Source organism: Cygnus olor, chromosome 27, assembly GCF_009769625.2.
Source record: "Cygnus olor isolate bCygOlo1 chromosome 27, bCygOlo1.pri.v2, whole genome shotgun sequence".
Lineage (NCBI taxonomy): Eukaryota > Metazoa > Chordata > Aves > Anseriformes > Anatidae > Cygnus > Cygnus olor.
In genome coordinates this window covers 3733463-3748075 of record NC_049195.1, presented here as the reverse complement: position 1 = coordinate 3748075, position 14613 = coordinate 3733463, and the positions used below count along the sequence as shown (strand labels likewise).

The 14613-nt window shown below is 71.1% G+C and overlaps 4 protein-coding genes and 3 long non-coding RNA genes across 7 annotated transcripts; 2 read left to right on the top strand and 5 right to left on the bottom strand.

Annotated features, from left to right (window-relative positions):
* Positions 1-200: 200 nt before the first annotated feature.
* Positions 201-1754, top strand: SFTPC (surfactant protein C). Its single transcript, XM_040538316.1, has 5 exons — positions 201-582; positions 676-822; positions 942-1082; positions 1169-1279; positions 1447-1754. Exons 1-5 carry the CDS (start codon positions 538-540, stop codon positions 1543-1545), a joined length of 543 nt encoding a protein of 180 aa, XP_040394250.1. The 5' UTR covers positions 201-537; the 3' UTR covers positions 1546-1754.
* A 1386-nt stretch (positions 1755-3140) lies between these two features.
* On the top strand, positions 3141-4464 carry LOC121060475 (pulmonary surfactant-associated protein C-like). Its single transcript, XM_040538315.1, has 6 exons — positions 3141-3190; positions 3403-3672; positions 3742-3846; positions 3934-4044; positions 4187-4292; positions 4378-4464. The coding sequence occupies exons 1-5, from the start codon at positions 3149-3151 to the stop codon at positions 4280-4282; spliced, it is 624 nt and encodes a 207-aa protein (XP_040394249.1). The 5' UTR covers positions 3141-3148; the 3' UTR covers positions 4283-4292; positions 4378-4464.
* Positions 4465-5525: 1061 nt separating this feature from the next.
* Positions 5526-9732, bottom strand: LOC121060470 (collagen alpha-6(VI) chain-like). Its single transcript, XM_040538311.1, has 16 exons — positions 9672-9732; positions 9527-9589; positions 9393-9455; positions 9177-9227; positions 9051-9086; positions 8924-8986; positions 8790-8852; positions 8604-8639; positions 8436-8472; positions 7766-8265; positions 7592-7691; positions 6866-7504; positions 6625-6721; positions 6258-6517; positions 6131-6166; positions 5526-5983 (listed from the first exon to the last, which is right to left on the bottom strand). The coding sequence occupies exons 10-16, from the start codon at positions 8171-8173 to the stop codon at positions 5757-5759; spliced, it is 1767 nt and encodes a 588-aa protein (XP_040394245.1). The 5' UTR covers positions 8174-8265; positions 8436-8472; positions 8604-8639; positions 8790-8852; positions 8924-8986; positions 9051-9086; positions 9177-9227; positions 9393-9455; positions 9527-9589; positions 9672-9732; the 3' UTR covers positions 5526-5756.
* Positions 9733-9805: 73 nt separating this feature from the next.
* Positions 9806-10364, bottom strand: LOC121060452. Its single transcript, XR_005814821.1, has 4 exons — positions 10298-10364; positions 10082-10144; positions 9960-9992; positions 9806-9865 (listed from the first exon to the last, which is right to left on the bottom strand). It is a non-coding gene; the product is annotated as an uncharacterized LOC121060452 (long non-coding RNA).
* Positions 10365-10433: 69 nt separating this feature from the next.
* LOC121060444 lies at positions 10434-10898 on the bottom strand. The gene is made up of 3 exons (XR_005814820.1): positions 10737-10898; positions 10588-10641; positions 10434-10497 (listed from the first exon to the last, which is right to left on the bottom strand). It is a non-coding gene; the product is annotated as an uncharacterized LOC121060444 (long non-coding RNA).
* A 132-nt stretch (positions 10899-11030) lies between these two features.
* On the bottom strand, positions 11031-12517 carry LOC121060371 (putative cuticle collagen 155). The gene is made up of 7 exons (XM_040538088.1): positions 12378-12517; positions 12205-12283; positions 11974-12122; positions 11790-11885; positions 11359-11412; positions 11146-11233; positions 11031-11083 (listed from the first exon to the last, which is right to left on the bottom strand). The coding sequence occupies exons 2-7, from the start codon at positions 12236-12238 to the stop codon at positions 11031-11033; spliced, it is 474 nt and encodes a 157-aa protein (XP_040394022.1). The 5' UTR covers positions 12239-12283; positions 12378-12517.
* Positions 12518-12586: 69 nt separating this feature from the next.
* Positions 12587-13906, bottom strand: LOC121060392. The gene is made up of 3 exons (XR_005814812.1): positions 13794-13906; positions 12877-12997; positions 12587-12736 (listed from the first exon to the last, which is right to left on the bottom strand). It is a non-coding gene; the product is annotated as an uncharacterized LOC121060392 (long non-coding RNA).
* Positions 13907-14613: the final 707 nt, after the last annotated feature.

The window sequence follows — 14613 nt, the reverse complement described above, 5'->3', positions numbered from 1 at the left end:
CTGGTTTTTTGTTTTTTTTTTTGGGGGGGGGGTGGGGTGCTGCCCACCCCCAGCGCTTCACCCTGGGTGCCCTTGGTGCTGCCAAGCTCCCTGCCCGGCCTGGGGAGGGGGGGGGGGAGGGCAGGGGGGGTGCTGGGCTGCCCGTCCCAGGCACGGCGCTCGCGGCCAACAATGAGCCCAGCCAGCTCCTCGCCCTGCGCAGCTGCCCGCGGGGCTGGGTGGCACCGGGGGGCAGCCCCCCGGGGGTGCTCGGGATGGGCGCAGGGGATGCAGGAGGAGGTGACGGGGTTGGGTGCGGAGGGCGGGCACGCTCCGCCACCCCCCTGTTTGCCTTGCCCCCCCTCCCCCCCCCCCCCAAACCGACAGCAAATGCTGGGAAAGGGCCCTCGGAGGCTTTCACGCCCCCTCCCCGGCTCTTATCCGGGCTGGGCAAACAGAGCTCGAGTGGCACCTTGGCAGCCCCAGCGCCCCCCGAGGACCCTATAAATCCCCGGCTCCGGCTGGCAGAGGGACAGGAGCTGCACGGCGAGGGCGGAGATGGACGGCAGCTCCAAGGAGGCGCTGATAGAGGAGGCCCCCCCGGTAAGGAGCACCCAGCACCCTGCCGGCTGGGGTGGCGGCACGGGGCTGAGCGCGGGCTCAAGCCGGTGCCCCCCTCCCGGTGTGTCCCCCCAGGAGTACACGGCCTCCCCGCGCCTGCCCTGCGTCCCCCACCAGCTGAAGTGCCTCCTGATCGTGGTGGTGGTGGTCGTCCTCCTGGTGGTGGTCGTCGTGGCCTTCCTCCTGCTGGGGCTGCACCTCACCGAGACGCACGCCGAGACGGTGCGGGTCGGGGTGGGGTGGGGGGGGGGGGGCGCGCGTTACACCCAGCGGGGTCTGGCGGTGGTGACACCCCCCCCCGCCCCCCCGCACCGGTGACTCCGTCCCCCTCCTCCCTGCAGGTTTTGCGAATGACCATCCACGGGCTGGGCTCCGGAGGGTCCCCCCAGCACCTCTCCATGAGCAAGAAGGAAAGGATCGGGACGTTCGCCGTGGCCGACGGGCTCAATTCCTCCGCCGTGGTGGTGTACGACTACGGCAAGGTGCTCGCCCCGGGGGCGGGGTGCCGCGGGGCTGGGGGCGGCGGGGGGCACGGGGCTGGGCTGACGGGGGGGCTGTCTGCACGCAGCTGCTGGTCAGCTACAGGTCCTGGCTGCACCGCGTCTGCTACATCACCCGTGTGGACAAGGACGGCATCCCCGGGCTGGACGCCGTCACCGAGGTTTTCCAGCGGCGGCAGGTGAGCCCGGCCTCGTGCCCGCAGCCCGAGCACCCATCCTGCCTGCCCCAGGGGGCTCAGGCAGCTGGGGAAGGGCGAAGCACAGCGCTGCTGGGCTTGCGGCAACCTTTTCCCCGAGGCCACGCTGCCGGTGGATGGATGGCAGCGCTCCCGTTCTGTCTCCGCAGGGTGAGAGGAAGGATGGTGCTGAGCCCCTGGCTGACCGCTCCATCCTGGGCACCACCGCCAACGTCCTCTGCAGCACCGTCCCCGTTTACTGGACCTAGCACGGGATGGGGATGAGGCAGGGATGTCCCCGCCGTCCCCGTGTCCCCTGTGGTGCCCCCCCGGGCAGGGCAGCGCCCAGGCTCCTTCCTCCTCCTCCTCCTGCTCATCGGCCTCATCCTGCGTGCGGCCTCGGCACCGCGTGGTGCTTGCAATAAATGAGCGGGGTTTGCTTTGGGACGCGTGCTTCTGTTGGCAAAGTAAAGCTGTCCCCTGCCTCCGAGTGCTGCTCGCGTCCTTTCCTGCGCCTGGGGTGTCGCCGAGGGGTCCAGCGTGGGGGGATGCGCCCCCTGTGCCGGTGTAACCAGGGCGAGGACAGGTCCAGCCCCAGCCGAGGGGCACAGGAGGGCTCCCCAGGGATCTGTATGGCCGGTGTCCCCCTGCCCCGTGCCCTCCTGCTCTGCACAGAGGGAGGAGGAGACGGCAGGGGCAGCCCTCGGCGTCTCCAGCCCTTTGGCACGGGCACAGCACCCAGCACCCTGCAGGGTCTGAGCCACCCCAGTCCACAAAAAGTCCCCATCCTTCTCCTTTCCTCACACAGACAGGGACAGAGGGACCACAGGTCACACCCCCGGGGCCAGCAGGGCACCCATGGGTGGCACCCCCAGCTTGCCCCCTGCTGCCCTGCGCCCTCCGTGCGCCCCACGTCCCCCAGCAGCGACAGGCTTCAACCCAGAGCAGCCGGGGGCACCCTCAGGGTGCACCCCCATCTGCTGTGCTGGGGACCTGGGGATCAGAAGGGACAAAAGAGAGGCTGGGGGGACCCGTGTCAGCCCCCCTGGGAGGCTGTACCTGCCCCACGTGTCACCGTCCCCGCTCCGTCCCTGCCCCGTGTCACCCTGGCTGGGAAGGGCGCACGCAGCCAGGCAGGGGCTCTGCGCCCCCCCCCCTGCACACGGCAGGAGCCCCCCGGGGGGGTCCCCATCCTGCTCAGCACCCCAGGGAAGGAGGCAGGGTGCAAGATGTGGGGCAGACCCACTGCCACAGCTGCTCAGGTTCCCAGGGGACCGTGGTGGGGACCCAGGGTGGCCAAGAGGTCACCGATGCAAAGTCCCAGCACCCTCGGGACCAAGGCTGCGGAGCACCTGGCCCCGGTCCGTGCTCCGTGGCCCCCTGCCACGGCGACCCCGCTCCTGCCCCAGCACTGCGGCTCGCGGGGACCCTTTGATGTCCCCTCTGTGCTTTGCCCATCTCGAGCACCTCCAGGTGCCCGAGGTGGTGAAGGGTCACAGGCACGGGGCCAGGTTTCCCTTTGGCAGCCTCCGTCCCCGGATGCCTCACCCTGGAGGGCAGCTTGAACCCCTCAGGAGGGTTTGCTTTGGCCCCAAACCCCGCTCCGGGGCAGCAGAGAGGTCCCCGTGCCCGGGGACAAGTGTCCTCAGGCCCTCTTGAGCTGCGGGTTCCCAGGGGAAAGCAGCTCCGGGCAGGGCGCTCAGCAAACACCAGCGGAGTGGACGGCACACCCGAGTGGCACCACGAGGCTGCTCGTGGGGGCCGCCCCGTTCCCCGCCCCAAAACCCCAAAATAAAGCCCCTGCCCCAGCTGCTGTTGGGCTGCCCGGGCTGGGAGGAGGAAGAGGAGGAAGAGGAGGAGGAGGAGGCAGCGATGGAGAGCAGCATCAAGCAGGTGGCGGTCGAGGAGCCGCTGGTGAGTCCCCGCGCCCCACGGCACGGTGCCATGGTTGTGCCCTTCCTCTGCGTGCCTGGTGGAGACCCAGCACCATCGTGCACGCACCCCCAGCCCTCGGGGCGAGCAGGGTGGGAGCCGAACCCCTGGCAAGCCCTTCCCAGCCCTCCTGCACCCCCTGGCCCCGTCTCCTTCCCCCTAACCGCATCTCTCCACCTTTCCCACTCCCGCAGGACGCAGACAAGGGCTGCTGCGGCTCCTGCTGCCTGCCCTGCGCCGTTTGCTGCCCCAAATGCTCGCGCTGCTGCCGCCCCGGCTGCTCCTGCCTCAAGGGCTGCCTGTGCTTCGTGCCTCGCCTGCTCTGCTACCTGCCCCGCAAGCTGCTCGGCTGCCACCACCTCAAGTGCCTCCTGATCGTGGTGGTGGTGGTGGTCCTGCTGGTCGTCGTCATCGCCGGAGCCCTGCTGATGTGGCTGCACGCGGAGCAGGGCCGCGCCGACGCCGTGAGTAGGGCCCCGAGGGCTCCCCGGGGACGGGCAGGAGGCAGGGGCTGAGCTCCCCCCTGTCCCCAGGTCCTGCGGACGGGCGCAGGGCGGGCGTGGGAGGAGGACGCGGCCACTTTCTACGTGGACGGTGGAGCTGGAAGCGCGGCCACGGTGGTCTACGACTACAAGAACGTGAGCGGGGGGCAAAGGGAACAGGGGTGGGGGTCCAGAGGATGGGGTATGGGGGGGTCAAAATGACCCGGGTCTGCGTGCACCCAGCTGCTGGTCAGCTACAGGTCGCGGCTGCACCGCGCCTGCTACGTCACCCGCATGGACAAGGACAACATCCCGGGGCTGGATGCGGCCACCCAGGCTTTCCAGCGCCGCCAGGTGAGCTCCGGAGGGGCGGAAACAGGCTTTGGGGGGGGGGGGGGCACAGGAGCCTCCCTGGGGGCACCGAAGCCCCCCAAGGGTGAGGGATGGAGACGCGGGGCGCAGCGCCGTGCTCCGGTGCCCTGGGTTTCTCCCCCAGGCTGAGCAGAGGCTGGCCATGCCCCTGGCTGACCGCTCCCTGCTGGGCACCACGGCGAGCATCCTCTGCAGCATCGTCCCCGTCTACTGGATTTAGGGCAGGCTGGGTGAGTGCTGGGGGGGGGGGGGGGATTTTTAGGGGCCCCCCCACCCTCGCAGCGGCACCCTCACGGTGTCAGGTTTGCCTTGCAGCAGCCCCGACGGCCACGGCATCGCCTCCAGCCCTCCTCCTGCACGCCGGCGGGACGGGAGCATCGCCAGCAGCAGCACCCCCCCCCCCCCCCCCCAGACAGCCCCCATCTCCCAGGGGGCTGCAAAATTTGGGGAAGGGGCTGGCGGGGCGGGGGGGTGGTGGTGGTTGGTGTCTGCTGGGGCGAGCGCATCGCGCCGCCTGCGCCTCGCCGGGGGACAGCTGGTTTGTCACTTTGTCTTCGCAGCTTCGCCGAGCCCAAGTGCCAAAATGAGCTTAAAAAAACAAAAACAAAAACAAAAAAACAAACAAAAAAAACATTTAAAAGCCCCAAATTCTCCGTTCTGCTTCTCTGCTTGCCCAGCCCCTTGCAGACGCGGGTTGGGGCTTGGAGCATCGGTCGGGGGCGATCCTGCCGCAGCCACCGGCTGGGGGCTGGGGGTGCCCAGCTGAAAATGTCCCCCCCCCCCACCCCGGGAAGCCGAAAATATCCCCGTGCTGCCAAATGCGCCTGTCCCCGCGGAGCCGAATAAAGGACAAGAAGAGAACCAGGTCCCGGAGCTATTCCTGGGGACACCCCGTGACGGGGGCGGCTGTGGTCACCGTGTGCTGCCCGAGCGAGCGGAGGAGCTGGGATGGAGCCCTGGGTGTGGGGCTACACGGGGGGGGGGGGGGGGTGTCCCTGCCACCCCCACGGAGAGCAGGGGGTCCCGCTGCCTCCCCGCCGCCCCCACGGAGAGCAGGGTGCCCCCGTTTATGCCCCCATCCCTCCCCACATCCCAAAGAGGAGCTTTGCGCTCCCTCCAGCCACCCCGGGGACCGCTGAATCGTGGCTGGAGCAGGGGAAGGAGCCCGGGGACGGGGGGGGGGAGCGGGGAGCTGTGGCCCCCCCCCCCCGGGATGGCAGCCGGCCAGCGGCGCAGCTGCCTCCCCCCTCGCCTGGCTGCGGCCCCCGCAGCTCTCCCCCCGGGACGCTGCAGCTGCATCTGGCCGGGGCGCGGCGCGCCTGGCCAGGGTTCCCCGCAGCTCCGGGGCGCCCACCCTCATCCCCTCGCCTTTCCCCGGCCCCACAGCACCAGCAGGCGTGAAACGTGCCGCGAGGTTTTATTTTAAACCCCCCACCACCACCACCCCCCTCAGCCTCGCACCGGCTCCCACACGGAGCGGGCAGAGGGTGCGTGGAGTTGTGCAAGGGCTCAGCGCCCCCGCCGCCGGCTCAGCACCCCCTCGCCGTGCCGGAGCTGTCAGCAACTCGGCACGGCCGAGGGCGAGGTGCAAGAACTCAAAAGTCCTCCTCCTTCCAGCCCACGGAGGCTGGGGGAGGCGAGGAGAGGAGGCAGCGGCTCCAGGGGATGGTTTTTGGGGCACCCCGACGCGGGCGTCAGCAGCCGGGGGCGCAGGCGGAGGCGTTGGCGGGGCGGGGGTCCCGGGTGCCCCCCGTGCCCGGGGCCATGCAGACGGCCTCGCACTGCTCCCGGCTCTCGAAGCGGTTGCGGCTGCCCCCGCAGCCCCCGTACCAGAAGAGCGAGCAGCGCCCGGGCTCCTCGAAGAACCACTTGGGCGAGTAGGAGCGGCACGGCCCCGCGTCCCGCGCCTCCAGGCAGGCGGCTGCAAGGCGGGATGAGACCCCCGGGGGGGGGGGCTTCATCCCCTTCCTGCAGGGAAACCCCCCCCCCCCGGCGCCCTGCCCGGTGCACGGCAGGGACCTCGTGGCTGCACCCCCCCCAGCTCACAGCCCCCCAAAACGCTCCTCACCCCGCGTCGCGTTGCCCTCGCCGGCTCCACGGGGACCTGCCCAGGGTGGGCACAGCGTCAGCCGAGCGAGCTATGGGTGCCCTCCTGGGGGGGGGGGGGGACGCCCACCCACGCCCCCCTCGCCTACCGGTGCCCACGCAGGTGTGGACGCAGTCCCTCTCGGTGCCGAAACGGTTGGCGTTGCCCCCGCAGCCGCCGTACCAGAAGCGCTCGCAGGCCCCCGTGTCCCGCCGGTGGTACCACCGCAGCGAGAAGTCGGCGCAGGCGGTGCCGGGGTCCTTGTCCAGGGCGCACAGCCCGGGCACGGCCGCCGCCCTCCGGCCCTTCCCGGGGCTGGGGGATGCTGTGGGCAGCTCGACGGGGGGCGCGGAGGGGGTCTCGGGGGTCCTGGGAGGGGAGACCGGTGCCAGCCCCCCCGGGACGTGCTGGGGGGAGAGGGCGGTGGGAGAGGAGGTGCAGCCCCCCGGGGGGTGGCCCCGGTGCTGCTCACTCACTGCTCTGGGGTCCCCGGGGAGGGTTCAGTGGTGCTGGCACCGGAGGGAGACGGCACCTGGGGGCACCCTGGGGTGCCGGGGTGCTGGCTGCTCTCCGCTGCAACGCAGAAGAGGTAACAGAGAAGTGATGGAGGGGCAGGGAAGAGGGTTTGGGGCTCCGAGCTGCCTCCTGGGAACCCGTCCCCACCCGGAGCAGCCGGGGGCAGGACCCTGCAATGCTCCAGCCCCCAGCACCGCTCACCCCACAGGCTCCGGAGGAAGCCCAGCGCCGTCCTCTCCGCGTACCCCAGCTCGGGGCCGTGGACCGAGCCCAGGCGCAGCGAGTGGTGCCGCCACGCCGCCAGCGCCTCCGGCACCGCCGCCTCCGGCCGCTCCGTCCCGTCCCGACCCAGGGACAGCACCAAAACACCAAAATCCCTGCACCGGGAGAAGGGGACCAGCGCCTGCCTCGCCTCCCCGTCCCACAGCGCCTCGTCCCCCGTCCCCACCACGAAGAGGATGCGGAGGCGGCCGCGGGTGCCCCCCGGGAAGACGTGCCGGAGCGCCCACGCCACCGCGCCGCCGGGGGATGCCGCGGCCACCCTGGGCACCAGCGCGAGGCGGAGGCGCTCCCGGAGCTGCTCCCTGGGGATGTGCAGCCCCAAATCGACCTCCCCCAAGCCCTCTTGGGGGGCGGTGGGGCCGGTCAGCGCCAGGGCGATGCGGGCACCGCGCTGTGCCGGCTGCAGGCGCCCCAGGAGGTTGCCAAAAAGCTCGCCGACGGCCTCCAGGCTCTCCGCCGGCAGCGCCGCGTTGTCCACCACCAGGGCCAGGTCCGCGTCCAGGCGCAGCGGGTTGTGGGGCGGCACGGCTGCGGTGCAGCTTTCGGGGTGGCAGAGGTCTGGGCGCGGCAGGGGGGTGCAGGATGAGCCGGGGGGGGGGGGGGGTGCTGGTGGTGCTCAGCCCCGAGCCAGCCCCGTTGCCTTACCGAAGCAAAGCGCGCAGGGCAGCACGGTTTGCTGCAGCAGCGCCGCGTCCCCGTCCGGCTGTGCCGCGGAGAGCTGGAGCACCTGGAAGAGGCTGTTCACCTGCGGGGAGGCAGAGACGAGCCCGGGGTGGGCACGGGGCCGGTGGCCGCACAGCTCCGGGAACGGGTCCTCACCTGGAAAGCTCGTGCCACCTCGGGCAGCGGGCTGAAGGTGAGCACCACCGGCACGATGCCCAGCGCTTCGTACTGCAGGGCGACCTCCCCGATGCCCTCCAGGGCCTGGCTCCGGCCGCTGGTGACGAAGAGGGCCACCTTCCTGCCCAGCACGGCCCGCCGGACCCTCTTGAGCGTGTGGTGCCCCACGAAGCGCATGGCGGCGGCCAGGCGGCCCCGCTGGGACGAGCGGGTGGGCGAGAGGCGGCGGAGGCGCCCCAGCAGCGCCGCCCCGCTCTGCGCCTCCCCGAAACGCAGCAGGTAGGTGGGGGAGGCCGCGTAGGACAGCACGGCCACGCGAGCCCCCGCCGGGCAGCCGGCCGGGGAGACGTGGAGGTCGCGCAGCAGCAGGGCCAGCAGCTCCTTCATGCGGGAGAAGAGAGGCGGCGGCACCGTGGACGAGGTCTCCAGCACCAGCACCAGCTCCGTGGGGAAAAGCGGGCAGGAGGGCGAGCTGGAGGCTGCGAGGGGACGGGGGCAGCTCGAGGAAAAGCCCTGCTGTGGCGTCCCACGCCTGCACGGCCACCCCCTGTGCACCTTCCTTCGGCTCTCCCCCGTCCCCTGTCCCCTGTCCCCTCTGCCACCCACCCCCCGAGCCCGTCCCCGTCCCCTCGCCGCCGTCCCCGCTCACCGCAGCGCTGGCGGATGAAAGCCTTGAGCTCGCAGAGCTGGAGGGGAGCACGGAGCGAGGTCAGCCCCAGCCAAAGCTTGCTGCAGCCCGGTGGCCGCCGACCCCCCCCCGCTAGCCCCTGCTCCTACAGCCCTTGGGGCTGGGGTCCTGTCCCCATCCAGCCCTTACCGTGGAGGGGGGGACGCCCGGCGAGCCCTTGGGGCCCTGGTGCAGCAGGAGAGGAGAAACATAAGGAGAAAAAGGCACTAAGGGATGGGACAGGAGCAACAAGTCCCCGAGCACCGGGGGTGTCCCCATCGGGGAGGGTTGAAATGGGCAAAAAAAGGGAGGAAAAGGGAATTTGCAGGGCGTCACCGTCACCCCCGGTGGTCCCAGGCTGCCGTGGCTGCCGGCTTCTCCTCTGCTCCCGGGCTCTCCCTGGAAAACTCGGCCCCGTGAGCCAGCAGCACGGCCGGGGGGGGGCCCGGGGGGGGCTGTGCCCTACTCACCCTGCGCCCAGGCAGCCCTCGCCTGCCCTTGTCCCCGCGGGCTCCTCGCTCGCCCCGTTCGCCCTGGAGGGGAGGCTCAGAGGACTGGCCGGGTCCCCAGCCCCCTTCCCCAGCCCCACGCGCTCACCTGCACCCCCGGGAAGCCCGGCAGCCCCCGAACACCCTGGGGGGAGCGGAAAAAATGAGCACAGCACCATCCTGACAGCCCCACGGGCACGGCTCCAGCTCTGCCCCGCGAGCTGCCCCCCGGTACCTTCGCACCCTGTCTCCCCGGGGCACCTCGCCGGTCGCACCCGATCTCGCCCTAGGAGGGGAGAAGAACCCCAAAGCGGGGTTTTTGCAGGACCTACACAAACGTCTGTGTTCCCAGAGCCTCGCATCCCCCCTCGTAGGGCCCCCCAAGGAGCTGGGGGTGCCTTGTCCCCACCAAGCAGCCCTGTCCCAGCAGGGGCACCCTGCCCAGCCTTACCAGGGCACCTTTGGGTCCCCGAGGTCCCGCGCTTCCCTTCCTGCCCTCAGCTCCTTCCCGGCCCTAGAAAAGACAGCGGGGCAGCAGGCTGGGGGCGTGGGGGCTGCGATGTCCCACACCACCCTACAGCTCACCTTCTCCCCTTTGGGGCCGGCCGGCCCCGCTGCTCCCACAGGACCCTCGGCTCCGGGCGCACCCTGGGCGAGAGGCAAAGGCGGCTCAAGGCGGGCACCCAGCGGGCACCCAGCGGGACCCCCAGCACGGGGAGGGGGTCAGCACCTGAAGTCCTCTGCTCCCCGGGCGGCCGCTGACACCTTTTGTCCCCCGTGGCCCCGGCACCCCCTGCAGAAGGAGAGTGGGGGGCAGCGGGGGCACCTGCACGGGGCAGGGGGGGGTCACCCCGGCCTCACCTGCGCGCCTCCGTGCCCCTTCTCGCCCCCGCGCCCGGCGCTGCCGCGGTTCCCCTTCTTGCCCTGCGAGGAGATGGGATGGCTCCGGGTGTCTCCGGCCCTTGGGGGGGGGGGGGGGGGGCAGACCCCAAACCGGACCCCCCACCAGACTCCTTACCTGCGCTCCCGGCTGCCCTTTCTGGCACGAGGTCTGCGGACGGAAGCACCGTCACCGGCCACGTCCCCAACCCGTGGTGTCGGCACGGCCCCCGGTGCCCCCCCCCCCCCACCAGCACCTACCGGGTGAGCCGGGGGGCCCGGTGGCCCTGGTGGCCCCTGGGGACCGTCTGGACCGGGGTCTCCCTGCAAAGCAGAGGCGCTGGGAGAGACGCAGAGCACCCGGTGTCCTCCCCATCCTTCCTGTCCCCACAATGGTCCTTAGGACTGGCTTCCCTCCCCCCCCCCCGCTGCTGCCCAGCACCCCCAGGCACCATCCCGGCCCCCTCCAGCCTTTACCTGGGGACCCCCCTCTCCTCTCCATCCCGGGGTGCCGGGCTCGAGGCTGCTCCTCCCGGGTGGTCCCTGGGGAAGAGAGGGGGTCAGCGAGCACCCACGGCACCCACACGCCCCCAGGGACCCCAACCCACGCTCACCACCTCGCCGCGGGGTCCTGGGGGTCCCTTCTCCCCCCGGGCACCCCGGGAGCCTTTCTGTCCCTGGGTGGAGGTGAGAGGAAGGGATTTAGGGTGCGGGTGGAGGGTGGAGGAGGCAGTGCTTCCCCGAGGCTCAGTGGAGCAGCACCGCACCTGCCTCCCGCGGGTCCCCTTCTCTCCGGGGTGCCCGGGGGTCCCCGCTTCACCCTGGGAAGGAGAGAGGAGGCTGAGCCCCTGCCCGGTCCTGCTTGGCAGTGCCGGGATGGAGAGGAGGGGGCACAAATCCCCGCTGCTCAGCTCACCTGCTCCCCGTCCACCCCGTCGTAGCCGGCTTCTCCAGGAGGTCCCTGCGAAACGGCACGGGGTGCAGGGCACGGCACCAAGCAGCCAGGCTTTGCCCCACTTCCCGCAGCACCACGGGCCGTCCTGCTCCTCCACCTGCCGGGACCACCCCCCGCTCCCCTCCCCAGCCCCAGCCCTTCCCTCTCCATCCTCCTGGAGGCCTCCCCGCCGCTGCCAGCTCCCCGTGCCCTTGGTGCCGGAGGATAAGCAGCGAGGCGGGGACGTACCTGCTCCCCGGGGTGACCCACGGCGCCCTAAAGGAGATGAGGGTGAGCAGGAGGGCAGCAGCAGGCACCCGCACCGTGGGCTGGAGCCGTGCCGTGCCGTGCCGTGCCATGCTGTGCCGGGCTGTGCTGGGCTGTGCCAGGCTGTGCCGGATGCTCGCCTTCGCTCCACACTGTCCTGGGCATCCCTGCATCCCCCGGCTGCCTCGGAGACCTGCTGGTCCCTGCTCCCCCTGCTCTCAGGAGGGGAAAAAACCATCAAAAACACGGCGTGCCCGGCCACACAACACGGTGACGGGGTCCCCGAGCCCCCAGGACCACCCTGTCCCCCTCCCCGGGGGTCCCACGGCCAACTCACGCTGTGCCCGTGCTCGCCTTCGTCTCCATCACGTCCCTTGCTGCCGGCCACCCCCTAGGAAAGAGAGACCCTGGGGGCAGCAGCCGTGACCCCCCCGGCTCCAGGAGGGACCCCGGGCTGGGAGCCAGCGCGCCTGGGCTCCGTTCCCAGCTGGGGGAGGAAGGGGAGAGGAGCGAGGAGCTGCGGCTTGGGACCGGATGGGGCAAGGGCTCGAGTTAATCCCGGCTCCCAGGGCTCCTCGTGGCCCTGGGAAAGGGATCGGGGCTGGGCGTGCAGAGCCGTGCACCCTGCTCCCAGCACCCGGCTGGGATGGGAAGGATGGGGCCGTTCTCCTGCACAGGGAAACGTCCCCCCAACGATGGGAAAGGTCGAAGCAGAAAAGCATCATCCTGCAGGGCTGGGCACCCCTCCCGCGTCCCCCGGTGCTTTACCTTGCCTCCCGCGGGGCCGCTGGGGCCCCGCGGGCCGGGCAGCCCCACGCAGGTGCAGGGACACATCCCGCAGCACGTCCTCTCCGCCAGTGCCAGCTGTGGGGAGGCGGTGACGTCCCCGCGCAGCACCCACAGGGACCGCAGCACCCACGGGGACCCCGCCACCCACCCTACCCATCCTCACCAGCTCCTGCGCCACGTGCCCGCCGGCCTCGGGCATGTCCACGGCGAGCTGCTGCCCGTTGCCCATGCGCCGCCCGAACTCGACCTGCTGCAGGTCCCCCAGCCTCGTGGCGTTGTTCACGGCCACGGTCAGCAGCAGGTCGGCCCGGTCTGGAGAGGGACGGGGTGCTGAGGGGTGGCACGCCGCGCTGGGTGGCGTCCCCCGGTCCTCTCCAGCCCCTCTCTGCCCCACCTTGCAGCCAGGCTGCAGTGGCCGCCTCCTTCATCTTCTGCACATCGTCATCCAGCCCGTCCGTCAGCACCAGCAGCACCTGGGCGAGGAGAGGGGCGGGTGCCCGCAGCACCCCCGGCAGCGCGACCACCCCATGTCCCCCCAGTCCTCCCCAGGAGCTGCTCGCTCCCTACCTTGGCATCCTCCTTCTGGCGTGCCAGGGTGCCGAGGAAGCTCTGCAGGGCGGGCTGGTTGAAGTAGGAGCGCTGGAAGGCGTGCGCCCGCGCCAGGCGCCGCAACACGTCCGCCCAGGGCTGCCGCAGCCGCTCCTGGAAGAGCGTGTCCCCCTCCTGGAAGAGCGTGTCCCCCCCCCGGAAAATTGTGTCCCCCCCCTGCCCGACGCTCTGCAGGCCGATGCGGAGGCCGAGCGGGCGGCAGGTGAGGCGATCCAGGGCGGCCAGGTCCCGCAGGATGCGCTCCAGGTGGGGGTGCAGGTTGGACTGCTGGTAATCGGTGACATCCAGGGCCACCAGCACGTGGAGGGCGCATGGCGCTGCGGGGGGGGGGGGTGGGGGGGGGGGGGCGCAGCGTGGAGACACACAGCCTGCACCTCTGTGGGGTGCACAAGTGCCCCACGGCAGCACAGCACCAAAACCCTTCGGCACAACCGTGCACGGGGATGCCCAAACTCACCCTCCTCCTGGCTCCGGGCCCCGGTGGCTGCCAGGATGAGCAGAACGGCGAGGAACCAGCCCCGGCACGGCCCCATGGCCCCGGCGCGGCTCGGGGACCCGGCTCGTCCCGCGCCCGGCGGCTGCGAGGCGCGAAGGCAGGGCTGAGCGGCGGCGAGAGCGCGGCACCTGCCTCGGGGAGCCGGCGGGCCCAGAGCTGCCGCAGCTCCCCATCCATCACCGCTGACAGCTCCGGCGTGGAGCGCAGCCCAGCCGGGGGCCACGGCGGCCAGCCGAGCTGAGCCAGCGCTGGCCTCATCCTGCCCGGCTGTTTGGCCGCTCGCAGGCGGCGCTGGGTGAGTTTTGCTCCCCCGGGGCTGCAGGAGCTCGATGCGGCGCTTAATGCGAGCTGCAGCGGGGCTGAGGAGGGCTTGGGGCGATGCGGGTGAGGATGCATGGGTGCTGAACTTGTCGTGGAGCTCAACCGCCCCTGGCTGGCCTTTGGGATATGTTTTGGGTTCACCGCGGGTGCTGCAAGGATGCCACGCAGCGCCCTGCCCTGGCAGCTCAGCACCTTGTGCAGCACGGTGCATGCTGCGGGAATTCAGCGATCCCCAGGGCTCGGGGAGGCCCTTTGGGGCTCGGCAGCCGCCGTGCAGGTGGGGAATGGAGGAATGGGGTGACGTGGAGCTGAGGACGGGACCAGGAGCATGTCTTGCCTGTCCCACCGTGCCCACCACCGTGCGCCCTGCCTGCTGGACACAACCCGCCCTTGCCGGAGGAGGAGGGCAGAAGGCTTCTGGAGCCCGAACACCTTTGGGATTGGCAAAGCGATGGACCAAAAAGCCACAGCAGGAGCCCAGGAGGGAGCCGAACCCACAGCATCACCCGAACCCCACATCACCCCAAGCCCGCAGCAGGGGACAGCCAACCTCTTACCTTTGGCCGCAGCGGGGAACCGAGGGGCACGGCACGGCACGGCACGGCACGGCACGGCACGGCTGAGCGCGGGCTGCGGGAGCTGGCCGCCTGCGTGGGAGGCTGTGTGCTCGGAGGTTTATTTATCCCAGGGCTCGAGAAAACATCATATGGCCGACACGTCAGGGGGAGCAGCCTCGCAGCCAGCCCAGAGGCTCCCGGGCTCCGTGGGGCGGGCGAGCTGCGCGCCGTGGGGCGCGGGCGGCGGAGCCCCACTGCTGCCCACCTGCACCCCCTGGGAAAGGCGTGAGGAGCTCGTGGCTGAGCACCCGTCGGGGGGGGGGCTGAGGTGCTTGGGGAACCCCATCCGAAAGGGAACCGCTTCCCAGGGAGCCGATGCTGGGCTGGGAGCCGCGGGCTTGCATGGAGGGAGGGGAAAAGCAAGAGCCCCGCTCCCCAGAGCGCTCCGTGAGAAAAGGGGCAACATCAGGGCCGAAAACCCCGGCCAGCCCCTGACATAATGGCTTGACATCACCCGGGGACTCAGCCCTCAAACATCCTTCCCCGGCGTAAGCAAAACAGCGGGATGGAAACGGAAAGCATTTCAAAGCCCGGCTTGTTTTGCACGGGGGATCTGTTTGTTTGTTCGGGAGCCCGGAGAGAGGTTGGGGCTGAGCTCGGCAGCTCCTCCGCAAGTTCCCATCCCCTGGCCGCGCGGGGCGATGTGTGGGCTGGGGGCGGCGTGGGGAAGCAGTCCGGGACCAGTTTTCCGAGGTTTATTTATTTGCTCGAAGGGGAAAAGTTTACTGGATGTCATGGCTGTGCGGCGGAGGTTTTGCAA

What these genes read in the sequence shown, in the direction of transcription:
- SFTPC (XM_040538316.1), top strand. Translation starts at nt 538, where the DNA reads ATGGACGGCAGCTCCAAGGAGGCGCTGATAGAGGAGGCCCCCCCG. An exon ending in TGATAGAGGAGGCCCCCCCG is followed by an intron (nt 583 to 675) that starts GTAAGGAGCACC and finishes GTGTCCCCCCAG; the next exon opens with GAGTACACGGCCTCCCCGCG. An exon ending in CCGAGACGCACGCCGAGACG is followed by an intron (nt 823 to 941) that starts GTGCGGGTCGGG and finishes TCCTCCCTGCAG; the next exon opens with GTTTTGCGAATGACCATCCA.
- LOC121060475 (XM_040538315.1), top strand. Translation starts at nt 3,149, where the DNA reads ATGGAGAGCAGCATCAAGCAGGTGGCGGTCGAGGAGCCGCTG. An exon ending in TGGCGGTCGAGGAGCCGCTG is followed by an intron (nt 3,191 to 3,402) that starts GTGAGTCCCCGC and finishes CCACTCCCGCAG; the next exon opens with GACGCAGACAAGGGCTGCTG. An exon ending in TGGTCTACGACTACAAGAAC is followed by an intron (nt 3,847 to 3,933) that starts GTGAGCGGGGGG and finishes GCGTGCACCCAG; the next exon opens with CTGCTGGTCAGCTACAGGTC.
- LOC121060470 (XM_040538311.1), bottom strand. Translation starts at nt 8,173, where the DNA reads ATGAAGGAGCTGCTGGCCCTGCTGCTGCGCGACCTCCACGTCTCCCCG. An exon ending in CTTCCTCCGGAGCCTGTGGG is followed by an intron (nt 6,722 to 6,865) that starts GTGAGCGGTGCT and finishes TCTGCGTTGCAG; the next exon opens with CGGAGAGCAGCCAGCACCCC. An exon ending in TCCCCGGGGACCCCAGAGCA is followed by an intron (nt 6,518 to 6,624) that starts GTGAGTGAGCAG and finishes CTCCCCTCCCAG; the next exon opens with GACCCCCGAGACCCCCTCCG.
- LOC121060371 (XM_040538088.1), bottom strand. Translation starts at nt 12,238, where the DNA reads ATGAAGGAGGCGGCCACTGCAGCCTGGCTGCAAG. An exon ending in GCGGCCCCGCGGGAGGCAAG is followed by an intron (nt 11,413 to 11,789) that starts GTAAAGCACCGG and finishes TCTCTTTCCTAG; the next exon opens with GGGGTGGCCGGCAGCAAGGG. An exon ending in AAGGCGAGCACGGGCACAGC is followed by an intron (nt 11,234 to 11,358) that starts GTGAGTTGGCCG and finishes TCCTGAGAGCAG; the next exon opens with GGGGAGCAGGGACCAGCAGG.